Genomic DNA, 16,619 nt, shown 5'->3' on the forward strand with positions numbered 1-16,619 from the left:
TGAAAATTTCATGGGAAGCAACACACGGCAGTAGTTAGCAGAGAATTTTGTTAGATTTCTGTTGTCCTCTACTGTGAACGGTCAGTATACATTGGGCCTAACACAGCAAAATAAATGAGTGAGAACTTTCATAAGCATGAATTAATATATAAACCACTCTCCTGGCAGCTGTTTAACCTTGGCAGGGTGTTTTTTAAAGCAACTCCTACCATGGTTTTTGCATCTGCAAAATGATGACATTAGTGTTTTTCTGCCAGTGGCTTGCAGTGCTTTGGTTCTCTACACACCAAATCTTTTTTAAAATATCAGTTCACGCTAGCTTTTCTTGTGAAAGCACTGCCAGACTATTTATAAATACAGTGTGCTTTGAAGCTATGGTAACTGTACTGTTTTCTTCCAGTTGGCTCTGCAGTATGCGTTAGTGGCCAGGGAGCTTGTCCTACTATTAAACACTGTAACATCAGTGACTGTGAAAATGTTGGACTTTATATTACAGACCACGCACAGGTAATTTTCCGTATTTTTTTTTTACTTTGGTAAAGTTGTTTACTGTTCTTGATTCCTTGTCTTAATTTACATCTTTATTTCCCAGGGCATATATGAGGACAATGAGATATCCAATAATGCGTTAGCAGGGATTTGGGTTAAAAACCACGGAAATCCCATTATCAGACGGAATCACATTCACCACGGACGTGACGTTGGCGTTTTCACTTTTGACCATGGAATGGTAGGTAACCTATATGTTTTCTTTTGAAGGAAGAAGTACAGGTGTTGTAGAACTGAGGTCTGCAAATTTTGCCTGTCTTTGGAGAAATTTGTTTTAAAAAGTGTGCATTTACTCATGAACATATACTTTAAAATATGTCTACTGTTGTTCTCTTGCCCTTAAGGGGGAGACGACACTTTAAAGACAATTTTAGCTGAAAGCGGTTTAAGCAAGCTTTTTGCGATTGATTGGCATCCTGTTCCATTGTATTATGTTGTAGTGACAAAATACCTCATGAAATAGGATGTAAACAGTAGTCTTATATTTATACTTCATTCTTTTCTCTTTGAAATGGAACAAAAATAAGGTGCTGGGTGATTTAGAAATTAAAAAAAAAAAAAGCTTTGTGGAGACTTAGCCTTATTTTAATGTTAAAACTCTGAAAAACAGCATATGTACACCTTCTCATGGAAGAGGATTTTTGTAGCAGGAAATTAGTTGTGGAATTTCAAGACAGAATTTCATATCAGAATTCGGGCCTTCTTTCATAAATATGTTTATTTGTGTGGGATGAAGCTCATAATTTCCAAGTACATGTACAGTACTGAGAAATTACATTAATGGCCCTTGAAATAGAATAGATTTTTTTTTCTCTGAAATAAAAGGTGATTTGCTGATTTGTTTTAGGAAAATATTCTGCATGTCTTCCAAAGAGTGCCAAATCATTGTTTTTCCTGCTTGAATGACAAAGTCCCAATTCCCCACGCCCAGCTGACAAATGAACCAGTTTTCTTTTAGTCACTCTTAAAATGGCAGATCTCTAAGAATGCTTTCCATAGGGTGCAAATCTCTTGATCCCCAGGTGTAAGGAAACAGGCAAGGAAGGCAAGAGACCTTGGGTTGAGATTAAAGGGCAAGAAGGAAATGCACAGGCAGTGGAAGCAGTGACAGGTGACCTGGGAAGAGTCCAGAGACACTGTCCAGTTGTGTAGGGATGGGGCCAGGGTGTGAATGGAGCTGAACTTGGCAAGGCATACAAGGAGTGACAGGGAAGGCTTCTACAGGTATGTCTTTCAGAAAAGGAGTGGCAGAAAAAAAGCACATCACAGCCCCCTCCCCCCCCCAAAAGCAGCAGCAGTGACAAGAGATGAGGAGAAGGCTGAGGCACTCAATATTTTGCCTCAGGTTTTATTGGCAGCCTGCCTTCCCACACCTCTTCAGTGGATGGACCTCAAGGCAGGGACAGTGGGAGCAAAGTCACTCACATTGTGAGAAAAGATCACGTTTGTGACTGCCTGAGGAACCTGAATGTAACAAAAGTCTGTGGAACTCAGTGAGGTGCATCCCAGGGTCCTGAGGGAATTGGCTGATGTAGGGTCCAAGCCACTCTCCATGACATTTGAAAAGTCATAGCAGTCAGGTGAAGTCCCCAGTGACTGGGAAAAGGGAAACGTTGCAGCCATTTTCATTAAAGGGCAGAAAGGAGGACCCTGGCAGGACCTGTCAGCCTCACCTCTGTGCCTGGGAAGATCCTGGAACAGCTCTCCCTGGAAGCTGTGCTGAGGCTCATAGAGGACAGAGAGGTGACTGGGGACAGCCAGCATGGCTTCACCAAGGACAAGTCCTGCCTGACCAGCTCAGTGACCTGTGATGGAGTGACTGCATCAGTGGAGAAAGGAAGGGCTATGGATGTCATTCATGTGGACTCCTGTAAGGCCTTGACACATTCCTCTAGAGCATCCTTCTCCCTAAATGGTAAAGATGTGCATTTGATGGATAGACTGTTCAGTGGATGAATTGTTTGGATAGTTGCATCCAAAGGGTAGATGCCAGTGGCTAAATCATGTCCCTCAGTGATGTGCACTGGGGCTAGTACCATTCATCAGTGATACAGACAGTGGGATCAAGTGCATCCTCAGCAAGTTCTAACCCAGACTTACTCAGGTTTTTGATGAGAGTTGACAGACTGAAAATAGCATTATCAATAAGTCGACTGTGGATAGAATCTAGTGAGGCCTTTCTCCTTTTTGCCCAGGTTGCTGGGGAAGCAGAGATAAAGGATTGAGGCAGTGCTAGTTGTAGTTGTTGGATTTGTGGTTTTCTGGTTTCAGTAGGAGGCGAACAGGTCACAAGGCTGCTGTTTTTGCTGCCAGCATAAAATCTCGCCAGTGGAAGGTGAAACATGGTGGGATTCTGCTGGTAGGTGCCTCTTCTCCAGTCTAATAGTTACATCCTAAGGACCATACTTCTTCTGTGTTGGGCAAGATTGCACCAGCTGAGAGGATGGCTTTATATCATTTTCTGTTCTCTGGCGATGATGTTGTTTGGCTGGTTTGCAAAGAGTGGTGGCAGATGACTTTGGTTTATATTACCTGTTTGTTTGGACTGCATTAAGCTGTGTTAACATACTGTACAAGCACTTCTAATGCGCTTCAGTGGGTACATATATCCATGTATCCCTTCAAGACTTAAACAGACTTGGAAACATGGAATGAAGTTATTTCAGCTGTAGAAAAACTGGTAGAGGAAAGTGCTTCAGCAGCTCCTGCAGGGGAGGTATCTGTGTGTAGGCTCAAGGGTTAATTGGAAAGTCTACGTAGGAGCTGCTTCTAGTTTAAGTACTGAAGTATAAATATTAAATATGTGAGCACTGAAATACTAAAAAAATTAAAAAGCCAGGCTGAATTCACTTGATTAATTTTAAATAAAAATGGTTTTGATCTTTTTTCTTAGCAATGAAATGCCTGTTTCAGAACTGTGATCAGTGTGGTATCACAAGCAAAATGGAACAGAAATAAATGTTTCTCTTTTGTTTAAGGGAAACAGTAGCACATTAAAGAGAATGTGTGAATAATATTTATCTCAGCTGCAAATATTATTGAAATATTTTATAGTTGTAAACTCCTTTGAAAGATTCAATTTCCCCATGTCTCAAAGTTTGCTTTGGCAGCATCTTCTACTTTTGCATCACGTCTAGTGATAGTCAATGAAATGACATCATTGGCAATGTTTATATGCTTCTTAAGTGACGTGGTATCCTTCAGACACGAATCCTGTATTCCTAAACAAATTAATGACTTTTGTGTTTTTGCTTCTCTCACTTCTCTTCTGTTACTTTCTCTGGTTTTTTTTAATACTGCTTGTGACTGTGAAGTGGGATAAGTGTATTCCAGTCCTGAGTTCCTACCCTACCTGTTCTTTTCCCGTGGGTTTCTGTGCTGGAGTGCTGTCTCCAAGAGGTTTAAGAGTCCTTTGTTTTTCAGTTTCACGTTCTCACACTTTCTCACGTTCTTTGTGTTCTGAGACTTGTAGAAACTTTGCCAGTGTAGAAAGAGGAGGTTATGTCCTAACATTTACCTTAGTGCTGTGACAGATATGTACCAAGCTGGCATTAAAAATGCAGTGTGGCATTGGACAGCCCTGGCTGCCTTACCCTGAAACTCTCAGGTGCCTGAGATGGAGTTACCAGGCATCTGTCATAAATTGTGTTCTGTAGTTGTATGCCAAACAACAGAGAAGTTCGGTTTTAATATAAGATAATCTTACAGTGTTAGAACTGAGGCTCTCAGGCAAACACGTTTCATTTTCATTGCTCCCAAATGAGAAAGCTTGGGGTTTTTTTTCCTGATGAATAAAAGTGTAGCAAGCATGTGTGGAAGTTGGGTGATCACGCCTAGTTTACTCTGTCTTCTAAACGCTACAAATCAGATAATTTTAAAGAAATGTGTGTATAAAGTAAAAAAAAAAATATTAAGCATATACCAGATTCATATACAGACTACCTTAAAATTCAGTTTGCCTTTTGCTGTGCATAGAAATAAAGGTTTGTTTTGCATTCTTGGATATGATTTTCTTTATGTTTGCATTTGAATTTTCATAAAATGCGCTTAACTCTTCAAATAAGGGACTTCCATGGTTCAGAAGGCAAATTTTATAAGCATAGGCAGTTAATTTTTCTGTATTGATTTCCTGTTGTCTTTTTTTTAAAAATTTGTTTTTTTTCTCTTTTTTCATACCATATTGGGAATACCAGAGTCAATAATATTTGGGAAATGTTAAATCTTACACAATTTTATCTTTTTTCTTTTAATACTTGTGTTGGTTCAAACAGTAATATAAAATGCCTCTGTGTTTCTGTGATGTTGTAATCTTCACAACAGAGAAAGAAAAAAAAAGCCCTTTTAGAAATAAAGGGGTGAGGTGAGAAATCCTCTGAGAAGGAAAAAGCAGCAACAAAATCTCATCAGTTAAAGTTTTTAACTTCTCAAGCATTTGAAAGCTATATTTGTCTAGACTGGGGAAACACACAGAAAGTAAAAAGCATCCATGTTCAATTACTGAGTTAGTCTTGATGTAAAAAGCCTTCTGAGGTTTTTTCCAGCTGTGCAGGATCCCATCTTTGTGATCACATCTTTTTCTGTACAATGTGTGGCCAGGTGGGAAACATCAGCCTTATCATTGCTGTGGTGTTTGTTTCTGATTCATTTACCTGCTCAATCTTACCAGGCTGAGTATTGTTCTTGCCCACGCATGCTGTCAGTGTAGTTGTCGTTTTGTGTCCACAGCTAATGCTCTGCCTGGGATTGTAAATAAATTTGATGTACAGAGCTGCTTTTTAATATTTTGGATTTTCAACAGAAAGCTACTTGGTAATTTTGTGCAAGATTGTAATACTTTTTCACATGCATCCCTTATTCCTTCTTATGAATCATAGGGGCCCTCTTTTTCCTTAGCAATCCTAGCACCGTCTGGTGCGTCCCCTCCAGTTCTTCTGTTAGCTGTTGAATTTTAACTAGAAACCCTCACAAAACCCAAGTCAAAACACTCCAGAACACTTGAAAACCATTCTTAGAATGAGATGGAGGCAATGTAAGGGCTTGTAGTACCTCTGTGCAGAGGGGTACTGACCTTCCTGACCTCAGTAGCTGCCTGGCAGAGTCTCCCTAAAGGATCTGAGCCCAACAGCTGGACAGAGCACAAGGGTTGGGCAGCTCAGGTGTGCTGACAGAGGTGATGAGGAGGAGCAGCTATGTCTGATGGTGGGCTAACTTGTTACAGCTGGAGCTGGCAATAAGCTTTGTGCTAGCAGAGTTGCTGGACCCCGTGGATAATAGGTAGGGAACTCCATGCTTGGAAACACACTTTCCATTTTAAAAAATAAGTGCTAACTTTCCAAAAGAAAAATGTTGCCTGAAGCCCTATGTGATTTTTTTGGGATCTGAAAGCTCATCACCAGACCCCTTTGAGAGGGCTGAAGTTCAAAGGCACAGTAATGCCTTTTGAAGGGGTGTGGCTCTGGTGGCTGAAAAGATAGCAGGGATTGTCTGGGGGCATCTTAAAGACAGAAATCAGTATTAGCCATTTCTAGGGGGTGAATTTGGGCCAAAAAAGTTTGTTGGTATCATCAGAGAATGTCATATGTGTGTGTATGTGTGTGTTGTGTGTATATATAAATATGTAACTATATATAATGTTATATATCAAATTGTCCTTTTAGGTAAGTTTCTCTGAGGACTTCATTTTAAGTGAAAATTTGGAGAAGAAACCTGGGGTCCTTTCAGGATAAGAAGTCAAAACATTGCTTGTTGGCATAAAAGGCGTATTTCTGAGATCATCTTTGGATTACCCTGTCTGTTAGTGTAGCTTCCTTGAGAACTCTGAAACCATCTTGGCTCACTTAGGATTGGATTTCTTCAAAGTTCTTGAAAAAAATACACTCTGAATATCTACAGAAAGTAGCTGTCTTCCTTTTGACTTCGTTACCCAGAGGAATCTGAAGGAGCCAAGTTGTGCAAATAGATAGTCCTTTTTGGAGAATCTTTAATCCATCACTGCCCTTTCCTGACTGCAATCCTAAGAGCAGGGGGAAGAGCATGCTGCCACGATTTCCTTGTTAAACTGGATGTGTTTCGGATTTTTTATAGTCAGTGTCTGATGGAGTCCTATAGTAATTCACAGCACAGTGAAATAGGCTGCTGCCTGCCTAGGTTGGCAGTAAATTGAGTCATTTCCATGTGATATAGGTAGTAGGAACTCCAGGCCTGAGGCAATTCCTGGTAGTAGATCAATGTGAGCATGGAATCCACTTATCTGAACGTTAGCCAGAATTGGGGGGGGGGAAGGGGGGGGGGGGTGTTGTTTGTTTTGTATTTGGTTTGATTCTGTGTTTTGGTTTGTTTGTTGTCTGGGTTTTGGGGCTTTTTGTTGTTCTGTTTTGTTTGTTTAGTTTTTTTGGGGGTTTTTTTGTGCACAAGTATAAACAAGTCTTATGATGGAGCAGGTCTAAATAACGAAACTTAGGTGGCTACAGGAAAAATGGTGCCTGCTGGAGACAGTCTTGGGTTAGAGCTTTCAGATCTAAGCCATCCACAAATTACAGCACATCACTTGGTGGTTGTCTGCCATCTCCAATAAGAGATGCTTCCTGTCTTTCAGTTTAGTTTCTATTCTTCTGGTTGGACAGAATAGGCATGAAATAACATTAAAGTTCACCTTAAGAATAGGTTGAATTTGAATATTAAAATGTTCTAGGACTGTGTCTGGAAAATCCTCTGAAAGAGGTGACGCAGTTACTCAGCAAAGGCCCTGGAAGTAGAATCAGAGAAATCATCAGACAGCAACAATTATTTTGTCAGGTGAATTTTCAGGTGGACCAGTTCATGGTGCTGCTCCATGGTTGGCTTGGAAGGAGTGTGCCTGGGATGGCTTTGTGCAGTGGTCCTTTTTTTCCCCTGCCCATAGCAATACTGTTTATAATGCTCTTGTTTAAATACAGTTGTTGTTACAGGTCTACTTACTGCTGTTACAGTGTCTCAGTGTGCACCATTTTAAAATGGGAAAAAGGAAAGAATTGTACCACTTGGCTGTTCAGACCAGTCCAACCCTGGAAAAATTACTGAATTCCTACGTGATTATTATTTGTTTTGATTAGTTGCTTCAAAGACATTTAGCACACTTCTTCCTAAAGAATCATATTTTGCCAAATGTATGTAGTTCCTGGTCTGAAAACAAGCAGGTAGTCTTCTCCATAGCGTCCTTCTGTGTTGGGCCTGTGGGCTTTATGGCCTTTGAAAAAGGAGTCTGATCTTTAGGAGCTACTGAGGAAACCTGATACTGAGTCCTATTCAATGTGCTATATCTAGAGTTGCCATTTTTTCTTGGTGTTCCATGAGTAGTCATAAATAGCAATGCAAACACAGTGTCTTTGAAACAGTATTTATTTTTGGAAAAATGAAATTATATAGTGTCAGTAGTTGTTTTAATTAGCTATATAAGTACTTATATTTTGTCAGTTTTAAATGAGGATTGAATTTAAAGGGGAGGGGGGGAATAACCTTCATTTTAAAAAGGACTTTTACAGGAAACTGCATGTTTTATGTCTTAAGGGTTACTTTGAAAGCTGCAACATCCATAGAAACAGGATAGCAGGCTTGAAGTGAAAGCATATGCCAACCCAACGGTGGTGCGGTGTGAAATCCATCATGGCCAGACTGGAGGGAATCTATGTGCATGAAAAAGGAAGAGGACAATTCATAGAGAACAAAATCTATGCAAACAATTTTGCAGGTGTTTGGATTACCTCAAACAGTGACCCAACAATAAGGTATTGTTTTCCTCATTATTATTTTACTACATAGAAGAAGAGATTTGATGGGGATGGAACAAGTGCACTTCAATTTAATTTAATACCGAGGAGCTGTAAATACTCCTGTATGTGTAGGAATGAAATTTCTGTCTGTGTTCAGTTGAACTGCATTTTTAAATTTGTGTGTGCACCTACAGATAGGTCTTTCTCAAAGCAACAGAACATAGGTTCTTTATTTTAAATCTGAATGGGGTACAGTCCTGGCCACTACATACATATGTATGTAGTATTGTACATTATATTAGAATAACTTCATAATGTTGATTTTTATTCCTTAGGGGCAATGCAATTTTTAATGGGAATCAGGTGGTGTTTATATCTTGGTGATGGAAGAGGCCTTATTGAAGGAAATGACATTTATGGTAAGCTGATTTGCTTGCTGCATATTGATTTCTGAGAAAAAAAAGAATGTGTAAGTCGTATTAAATAACACTTTTGTTGACAGGTAATGCATTAGCAGGAATACAGATTCGAACAAACAGCTGTCCCATCGTTCGACACAACAAGATCCACGATGGTCAACATGGAGGAATTTATGTAGTAAGTGCAGCCTAGGACAGGCAGACTTTGTTGTTCTGTTTTAGAAATGTTGGGGAAAAGTACCCCATGTGAATGTTTGTGCTTACAATGCTTGGAGCCTCTTATGTTCTAACCAGGTTCATGGTAAGCAACTGAAACTGTTGCTGCTATATAAAAGATGAAGGTTTTTATGAATGCCACTAAATTATTCCTGTTACAGAGTAAAATATTTAAAATGGGATAGATTACAGAATTCTATCATTGCTTCGATGCAAGCTTTTTGAAAAGGCTTAGTTTTCACAGTAGTATGTCATAATTTAAAAAAAAAGTTTGTTCAGCTCTTTTGGAGTGTAGTGTGTTTATCACTAACCTCAGAGATTTTTTTTTCACTGTCTTCAGGATGATAGAAAAATTGCAGTTGTTGTATTGAAAAACTGTGTGAAATAAAGCACAGTTCCTAACATGTGCAAGGGCTCTGCTAACTGAACTGAAAGAGCTGTCAGGTTCCCTTAAGCAATACCAGATTTTCAGAAATATGTGTCTGTCTTTCTGCCAAAGGTTACCTAAGGTCCAGCTAACACTGCAAGTGTGCAGCTTCATCTCTTCTTTGAGTAAATTTAACCAGAAACAGTTCTTCCCCTGACTCAGAAAAAACTGTTTGACCTCTGAGCCCAGACATGTGGTGGGGATGGTGACCTTCAGAGCCATGCCAGCTTTTTGTGAGTCTGGAGGGCAGAGCTTGGTGTAGGCTTAAGAACCATGAGCCAGGGCTTTCATGTGAATGCACATGTCCTAACAACAGCCAGCAGACATTTACATTTACATTGCAGAGCCTTGAAACAGAATAATTTACATGTAGGGTGTTCTTTGTTTCATGGCAAATATTCAAAATAATCATATGCTGTTATTTTTTTTAAAAAAAAGTGAAAAAGCTTATTCAAATGGAAAGGAATTAGTTTGTTGCATTAAAGAAGCCAGGGGTGGGAGGGATGGGTACAGGCAGGAAAAGAGTATTGGTGATAGCAGGTTTTCTTAACTCTTAAACCATCTTGTATTTAGCATGAAAAAGGACAAGGTGTGATTGAGGAAAACGAAGTTTACAGCAATACATTGGCTGGAGTCTGGGTGACAACAGGGCAGCACTCCAGTCTTGAGGAGAAACAGAATACACAGTGGGAACAAGTGAGTTTTGCTCTGTGGTTACAAGGGGCCACAGAAAAGAAAGTCCTGTGGTTTTATGCCTCATTACTTTGGAACTAATATATCATTCTTGATGTGTTAGGTTGGAGTTTATTTTTATGACAATGGACATGGCGTGTTAGAAGACAATGACATCTATAATCACATGTACTCAGGGGGTTCAGATAAGGTAACATTTATTCTGATTTTATGCCAAAACAGACGTAGCTTGTTATGTGCTCTATTGTGTCTTTTTAGCTGTTCTTGTCGTTTTGTTTATAAAATAGCTTTTTTTGAAATCCAGTGTGTCTGAATACTCTCTGCTTTAACCTACAAGAAAGTTACCACAAATACAGCCTGGGTATTGACTGGAATGTGTGGCCCTTAAGTCTGTAAAGCTAAATTATGTTTGCATGTTTGGAAAGAACTGTATTTTACTAAGATTTTAAGTAGTGAGATCCATGGGGCGCTCCTTTAGAGGTGTTTGAGATGTTTGGCCTTGGGATATAGTAAATGACTATAAATGACTTCTTTTTAATGACTTTTAAACTTCATCTTTGCTTACATTTCACTATAGAACTGGAAGTAACCCCAAAATTAGACGCAACAAGATCTGGGGTGGTCAGAATGGTGGTATTCTTGTCTATAATTCTGGTAGGTTTGTTTTTCATGTTTATCTAGAATTGTTTGTGTTCTGTGGTGTTATATTATCTTCTCATTTATTGTACTTTTTGATTTTTTTTTTTCCACCCTTCATTCAATTTTAGGGCTTGGATTTATAGAAGACAATGAGATTTTTGATAATGCAATGGCTGGTGTATGGATTAAAACAGACAGTAATCCTACGCTAAGAAGAAATAAAATCCATGATGGAAGAGATGGAGGCATCTGTATATTTAATGGGGAAGAGGTAACTTTTTCCTTTGATGTTTTTCACTGAATGTTTCGGATAAGAGTTACATTTCAGTTTTAAGCAGTGTTCTTTTTAAAGTGCTCTTGGAAACACAGCTCTTGTCTTCTGAAGTGAATAAAATAGTTATAGCGACATACCCTAATGTTTTTTAGCCTTAATTACATTAGTAATACTGAAATCTTGTGGGAGGCAGAGAGGTAGGATTAATCTCATCCAAGATAACCGTTAGATTGCTGCTTAGGACAGTCCTTTTATCCATTTGCTTTTGTAAGCTTTGCCATTTGACTGAAACACAGTGTTGAATTTAAGTCATGTAGTCAAATCAAGCACCTGGGCAGTTTAGGTTCTGCCAGAGTGTTCAAGATTCAGAGGAATAAAACCCACAGATCTTTAAGGAATCTCTTGTATACTTGTAAATTCAGAAGTGGCCCCCTGTCTCTGAAATCCCCTGACTGTTGTGTGTCCTGATATCAACTTCTGATATTCTGTAGATTATCACTTCCTCTAAGTGAGCTTTAATTTTAAACTCAGTGTTTTAGAGTAATTCAGGTCCTGTAACAAAAAAATGCTTGGCTTTGGCAGTCTGCTCATTTAGAAGACAAGAAGAGAGAAGTGTTAGAAAATTAAAAGAAGAAGGTGGAAAGCAGAAAGACTTAGTTTTCTGCAGTGGTGCCTATGATTGCAAATTCCATGCTGTGTACTGAAAAAATACATCTCCAAAATTATGACACTGAGAAACTACTTTAAAATGGTATCACTGATGTCAGTGCTACTGGTGGCTATTCTGCAAATGATGAAAGGAGCTATTAGCAGGATTGTGACACATAAGATCCTTTGAAAATAATTTCACAGAAAGGTACAGGTCAGGAAATGCTCCCAAGCCCGAAATTTAACATTTGTTGGTCTGTCATAGGTCTTCTGGAAGAGAATGATATCTTCAGGAATGCTCAAAGCTGGTGTTCTTATCAGCACCATAGCCACCCTGTGCTAAGAAAAACGGATATTCGATTGGATTTGCTGCAGGTTGTGCTGTTTAAATCAAATTTGGAAGCTTGGATTGAGCTATTCACAAATTTTACTCTGAGTTTCTTCCCCTGTGGTATTTAGGTGTTTTTAAAAGAGACTGGGATATCCTTCAGTGTACTCTAAAAGTCATTTGAGAAACCTCCAGAATTGTAGTCAGGTTGTATTTTACAGCATGTTGGAAATGACACATATTCTGTCTTGTCATTTTTTTGTGAAATACTTTTCATTATTTTATTTAGAAGCAATTGGTAAAGTTGTCTAGTACATACTCTTAGTCGATGTGCTGGATGCTGATGTGAATATCTTATCACTGTTTAAAACCTAGGAACAATATATACATTTAAAGGGATTTGAATTGCCATTTCAAGTTCAACTTTCTCATTCCACAAAGTTGAAACAATGTGTAAAAATGAGCATTTCTTTCTCCAAAAGAGATGAAGAATGTTTAACAGTGATTTTTGCAATTTTACTGTTTAATCATCACAGTTTCATACGTCTGCCTTCCATTCCATTTCAACTACAAATTGCATTCTTGAGTTTTCATCCCATCTTCTTTCAGAGAAGCAAGTTTCTGAGAAGAGCCTCTAAAGGTGTTGTTTCAGTGTGGTGGGGGGGAAGGATAGGTTGCTGTCAAGAGGCAGTCCTGGACAAATGACTTGGAAGACACGGGTTACTGAATAAAAGCTAAGAATTAAAGAAATGAATTTTAGGTGCCCATCTTGAGAACTTTTTAAAAAAGATATTTTTAAAAGGGTAAGGTATGTGCACAAGAACTTTCAAATGTACCTGAAGATGACAGCTCTAAGCACCCAAAATCATAGCCCTTTGAAAATAAGCAATCGTATTACCATTTTATTATCAGATAAACTAGTAGTGTGTTGTTCCTCCCAGAAACCATGCATGCCGGCTCTTTGAAGGACTCAAACAACAGCATTTGAACCCTGTTTTTATAAAAAATTACAGTGCAGTTTTTGTAGCTTATGTCATTTTCCTTTCTTCCCCTTGAGTTTATGATGGCTTAAAAAAAACCCCAACCAACCAAGCTGTAGAATAACGAGAGAGGTACAAATGCACAACTACCAGGATTTAACTTTGCCACTCTCTTTTCTCTTCTTTGTTCCCCTGACCCACTAAAGGTATTGAAATAACACATCATGCGACTGCAAACATTAGAAGGCAATCAGATTTTCAACAACCGCTTTGGAGGTTTATTTCTAGCATCTGGTGTCAATGTCACAATGAAAGGTGAGCCCGTAGTCCTCCTGGCTCGTGTTTGGTCTCTTGTTTTGGTGCTGGGTCTTGGGTTTATTGTTCCCTTTGTGGCTCACAGCTGATACCAACCTTAAGCAGAGTTGTGACTTAAGTTTCAACTGAAGGTAATGAGCCACATTAAGCTGTGTTAAGGATTTTTAGACAAACAAATGCATTCAATAGGTAACTTAAGGTTTTGCTGTCATATTAAAACTCTGTGATCAGCTCTTCTGTATGAAATCACTTCTGAACTGGTTCCTGATCTTTGGCCCATCTCACACTCCCAGTTCTGAGTTCGTACACTGGAAAGTCTTTTTCTCAGAGACCCAAAAACAAGTGTCCCGTAAAGAAACATGCCTCACTCAGCTTTTAGGATTTAAAAGCATGAACATTCACAATCCGAAACACTTTCTTCCAGAAAATATGAACAGTTCACATACATAAAATTCCCTTGTATAGTGGGGAGGTGTGCATGAAACAGGATCCTCTGGGACAAGATGGTTTGAATGCCAGCCAGCTCCAGGAGGTTAGTCAAGAAGGAAAAAAAGGTTCAGTTTGCAGGGATTTTTACATATTTGCCTGTAGCTGCTAAACCTTGTCCTGTGGATGACTTGCATCTCTTAAAACACAAGCTCTGGCTCCCCATTTCCCAGCCCATAGGCTTCTGATAGCATCACTTGGTGCTCTGATGCTGCTGGGAGCGGGCAGAACTTCTTGAGGTACACTTTGGGACTAGACAGAAAATCAGGTAGTTGAGTAACTGAGACAGTTATCAAATTCACTGTGCCTTGGACACGTCTTTGAAGTACTAGAGCTGGTCAGACCTAATTTCCACTTCCATTGTGTTGGAAAGTACCTCATTCCTAAACTTTCCTGGGGAAAGAGCCATACTTTTCTAAGGAATGTGTAAAAGGCCTTATGGTAAACGAGTCTTTCAACACTGGGTTTCAGGGCTCCTCAGCAGAAAACTTACACTGCTAGAAGGCTTGTGTGTCTCTAATATTAACAAGCCAGGTTCAAAAAGAGTGTTTAAATGGAGGCTATCATGTATTTCATGCCACATGTGCAGAGAGGAACCAGCGTTACTTGCTTCAGGAGTGTATAGCACTCTGGGCATGTAGGCATTGGTGGATTTTATATATCTTAAATGCCAGAACTGAAATGCAGGTAATGTAGAACTAACTGTTCCTAACGAGCCCTTTGTGTCAATGCCATCCTAGGAAAAAAGAAAGTCTTTGATCCAGAATGTGGGATTAGTCCTTGGATTTTTTTTCCCCCGCCAACAGTATCAAAATAAATGAAGCATCAAGATGCCATAGAGAAAAGCTGATTCAGTAGAGGCCAGTGTTTATATAAGATCTCAAGCTACACCAGCTACCCGATGCATGACATTCTAACAAGGTAACAGTTCTTCCCGTCACCTACAGTAAAGGCTGTCCAATAAACCACCTACCTCTTCCAGCAGGGTCCCTAAGAACAGTTGCTGGGGTGTCAGTGAACACACAAAGGTGTGCTTTCCTCAGCTGCAACCGAAGAGGATTTAACAAGTTCCCATTTTCTGGAATTGATCTTGGGCTTGAAGAAAAAGAGATTGTGTCTGTGAACCTGAGCCCAGGGGTTGCACAGCACAACCTGTGTTTGTGCACACAAGTAAACAAAAGTGTGCGGTGAAATCCAAGTTTGTGTAAAATTCTCACACTCTATAGTCCTGTGGCACCCCTCTTTCCTTCAGTGCATTTCTGGCCCTCCAGCCTCCTGGAGTGCTTCCTTGAGAAGTGGTCAGGTTTTGGTTCCTGCATAACGTGCTGCTTTTCCCCCCAGATGTCATACCTGCAACAACCACCAGACCGTAACGCCATCTGTGGAACTGCATCAAGAAGTGCCATCAAGGACATGACGTAGAATTCATTAGACATGATAGGTACGTTTCCAGCCATAGGGTGTGGGGCTGCTCCTAGAGCAGGAGGGAATGGCCACTAAGAGCTGTCTCTCTGTGTGGTAGGTTTTTTCTGTGACTGTGGTGCTGGAACACGGCCAATCCTTGTACGCTCCGCCGGAGAGCCTACCAACGATACGATACACTTATGACTCTGCTCCACCTATAGAATCTAACACATTGCAGCAAAACTGAATTCCTTTTCAGAAAGAAAGTCCTGCCATTCTAATATCGTAACTATTAAAACTTTTTTTTTGGAGGAAGTTACACTTGCCCATTTCTGCAGAAAGAGACTGTATAAAGCGGATGTGTGAGGTGTTGACACTATGGAGCTCAACCTACCAAAAAAGAAAGTGGCAATATGTTGACTCAGGATAACAGAACTGGGCGTTTATAAGCATTACTGTGTAAACAAGACTTATGAAGGGACAGAAGTGAAGAAAAATAGCTGCAATTTTGTACAGATACCAACTTCTGAGAGCTGGTGTTTTTACAAGTAGCATTGAAGCGCAGTCCAATTTGCAGTAGTACTATTCTGTAGACAAGCAGCATTCTTTGTTGCTGCCTTTATGGACATGGGGTACCAATTGCTTTTGTAACATGGTAAAAATGTGAGCTAGCACTTCTGCATTTCTTTTGATTTTTTAACATTTATTCAGATTGAGAAATATGATTTTAATGCTTTAATCTCATGTAGTTTGTTTTCTAATTTCAAGCAAAAAATCTTATTGTACTTGAATGTGTCCTGTTTTGTTAGCACACCTAGACTTGCTGTAACCTGTACTCATGTCCCAGTATGTACGTTCTTTCTATGAAAGAGAAACACTAATCTTAAATTATATCCAGCAATTTTTCTGGTGTCCCTCTGAAGTTAGAATGATCTCCTCCCCTGCCCCAGCAATAGTCTGTACTCAAACTACCCTAACAAAAGAAAGAAAAGCGAGTGTTTTTAATGAGACTTCCTAGGACTATAATGCACTATAAAACAAAGTACCCATGTAACTAAGTTTTGTGAAAGAAATTTACTATGTTTTAAAGTACACAGTAGAAAGTCTCCTCAAAACAGTCTTGTACTTTACTCTGTTCATAGTTTTTTTTGAACAGTCTGGACGTTACTTACATAACCTGCTGGAAATCACAGCAATTCCTGCTCTAATGAAGCTGAGACAAGTATATATACAGCCCTATACAGGTTTCATAGCTTTTTTCCATTTATGTGTATTGTGACAGTGGGTAATCCAACAGCCTGAAAGTGTATGCATGTACCATAACATCGTAGACATTAATATATTGTGGAGTACTCAATAACCATTATGTAGAGGGTAGGTATGAATTAAAGGGTTTAATTTCCTAGGAAGACAATGGAAAAATGGTCATTTTTAAAAAATAAAGTTTATTAGATCATAATGTTGTCTGCTCCCACCTCTTGAGAATCCGATGC

At 39.4% G+C, this 16,619-nt stretch overlaps 1 protein-coding gene across 1 annotated transcript in view; it reads left to right on the plus strand.

Moving 5' to 3' along the window:
- Positions 1 to 16,585, plus strand: part of FBXO11 (F-box protein 11) — a 69,985-nt gene extending 53,400 nt beyond the window's left edge. Inside the window, 23 exon segments of the mRNA XM_058420094.1 lie at positions 401 to 507; positions 593 to 730; positions 8,095 to 8,137; positions 8,140 to 8,204; positions 8,206 to 8,312; positions 8,633 to 8,672; positions 8,674 to 8,716; positions 8,800 to 8,894; positions 9,933 to 10,007; positions 10,009 to 10,059; positions 10,156 to 10,231; positions 10,620 to 10,706; positions 10,820 to 10,961; positions 11,877 to 11,968; positions 11,971 to 11,988; positions 13,128 to 13,156; positions 13,158 to 13,236; positions 14,529 to 14,643; positions 15,064 to 15,082; positions 15,085 to 15,103; positions 15,106 to 15,167; positions 15,226 to 15,317; positions 15,319 to 16,585. Coding sequence (XP_058276077.1) covers positions 401 to 507; positions 593 to 730; positions 8,095 to 8,137; positions 8,140 to 8,204; positions 8,206 to 8,312; positions 8,633 to 8,672; positions 8,674 to 8,716; positions 8,800 to 8,894; positions 9,933 to 10,007; positions 10,009 to 10,059; positions 10,156 to 10,231; positions 10,620 to 10,706; positions 10,820 to 10,961; positions 11,877 to 11,968; positions 11,971 to 11,988; positions 13,128 to 13,156; positions 13,158 to 13,236; positions 14,529 to 14,643; positions 15,064 to 15,082; positions 15,085 to 15,103; positions 15,106 to 15,167; positions 15,226 to 15,317; positions 15,319 to 15,373 — 1,649 coding nt within the window. The 3' untranslated portion in view covers positions 15,374 to 16,585.
- Positions 16,586 to 16,619: the final 34 nt, after the last annotated feature.

The sequence above is a fragment of the Hirundo rustica genome, chromosome 3, assembly GCF_015227805.2.
Source record: "Hirundo rustica isolate bHirRus1 chromosome 3, bHirRus1.pri.v3, whole genome shotgun sequence".
Classification (NCBI taxonomy): Eukaryota; Metazoa; Chordata; class Aves; order Passeriformes; family Hirundinidae; genus Hirundo; species Hirundo rustica.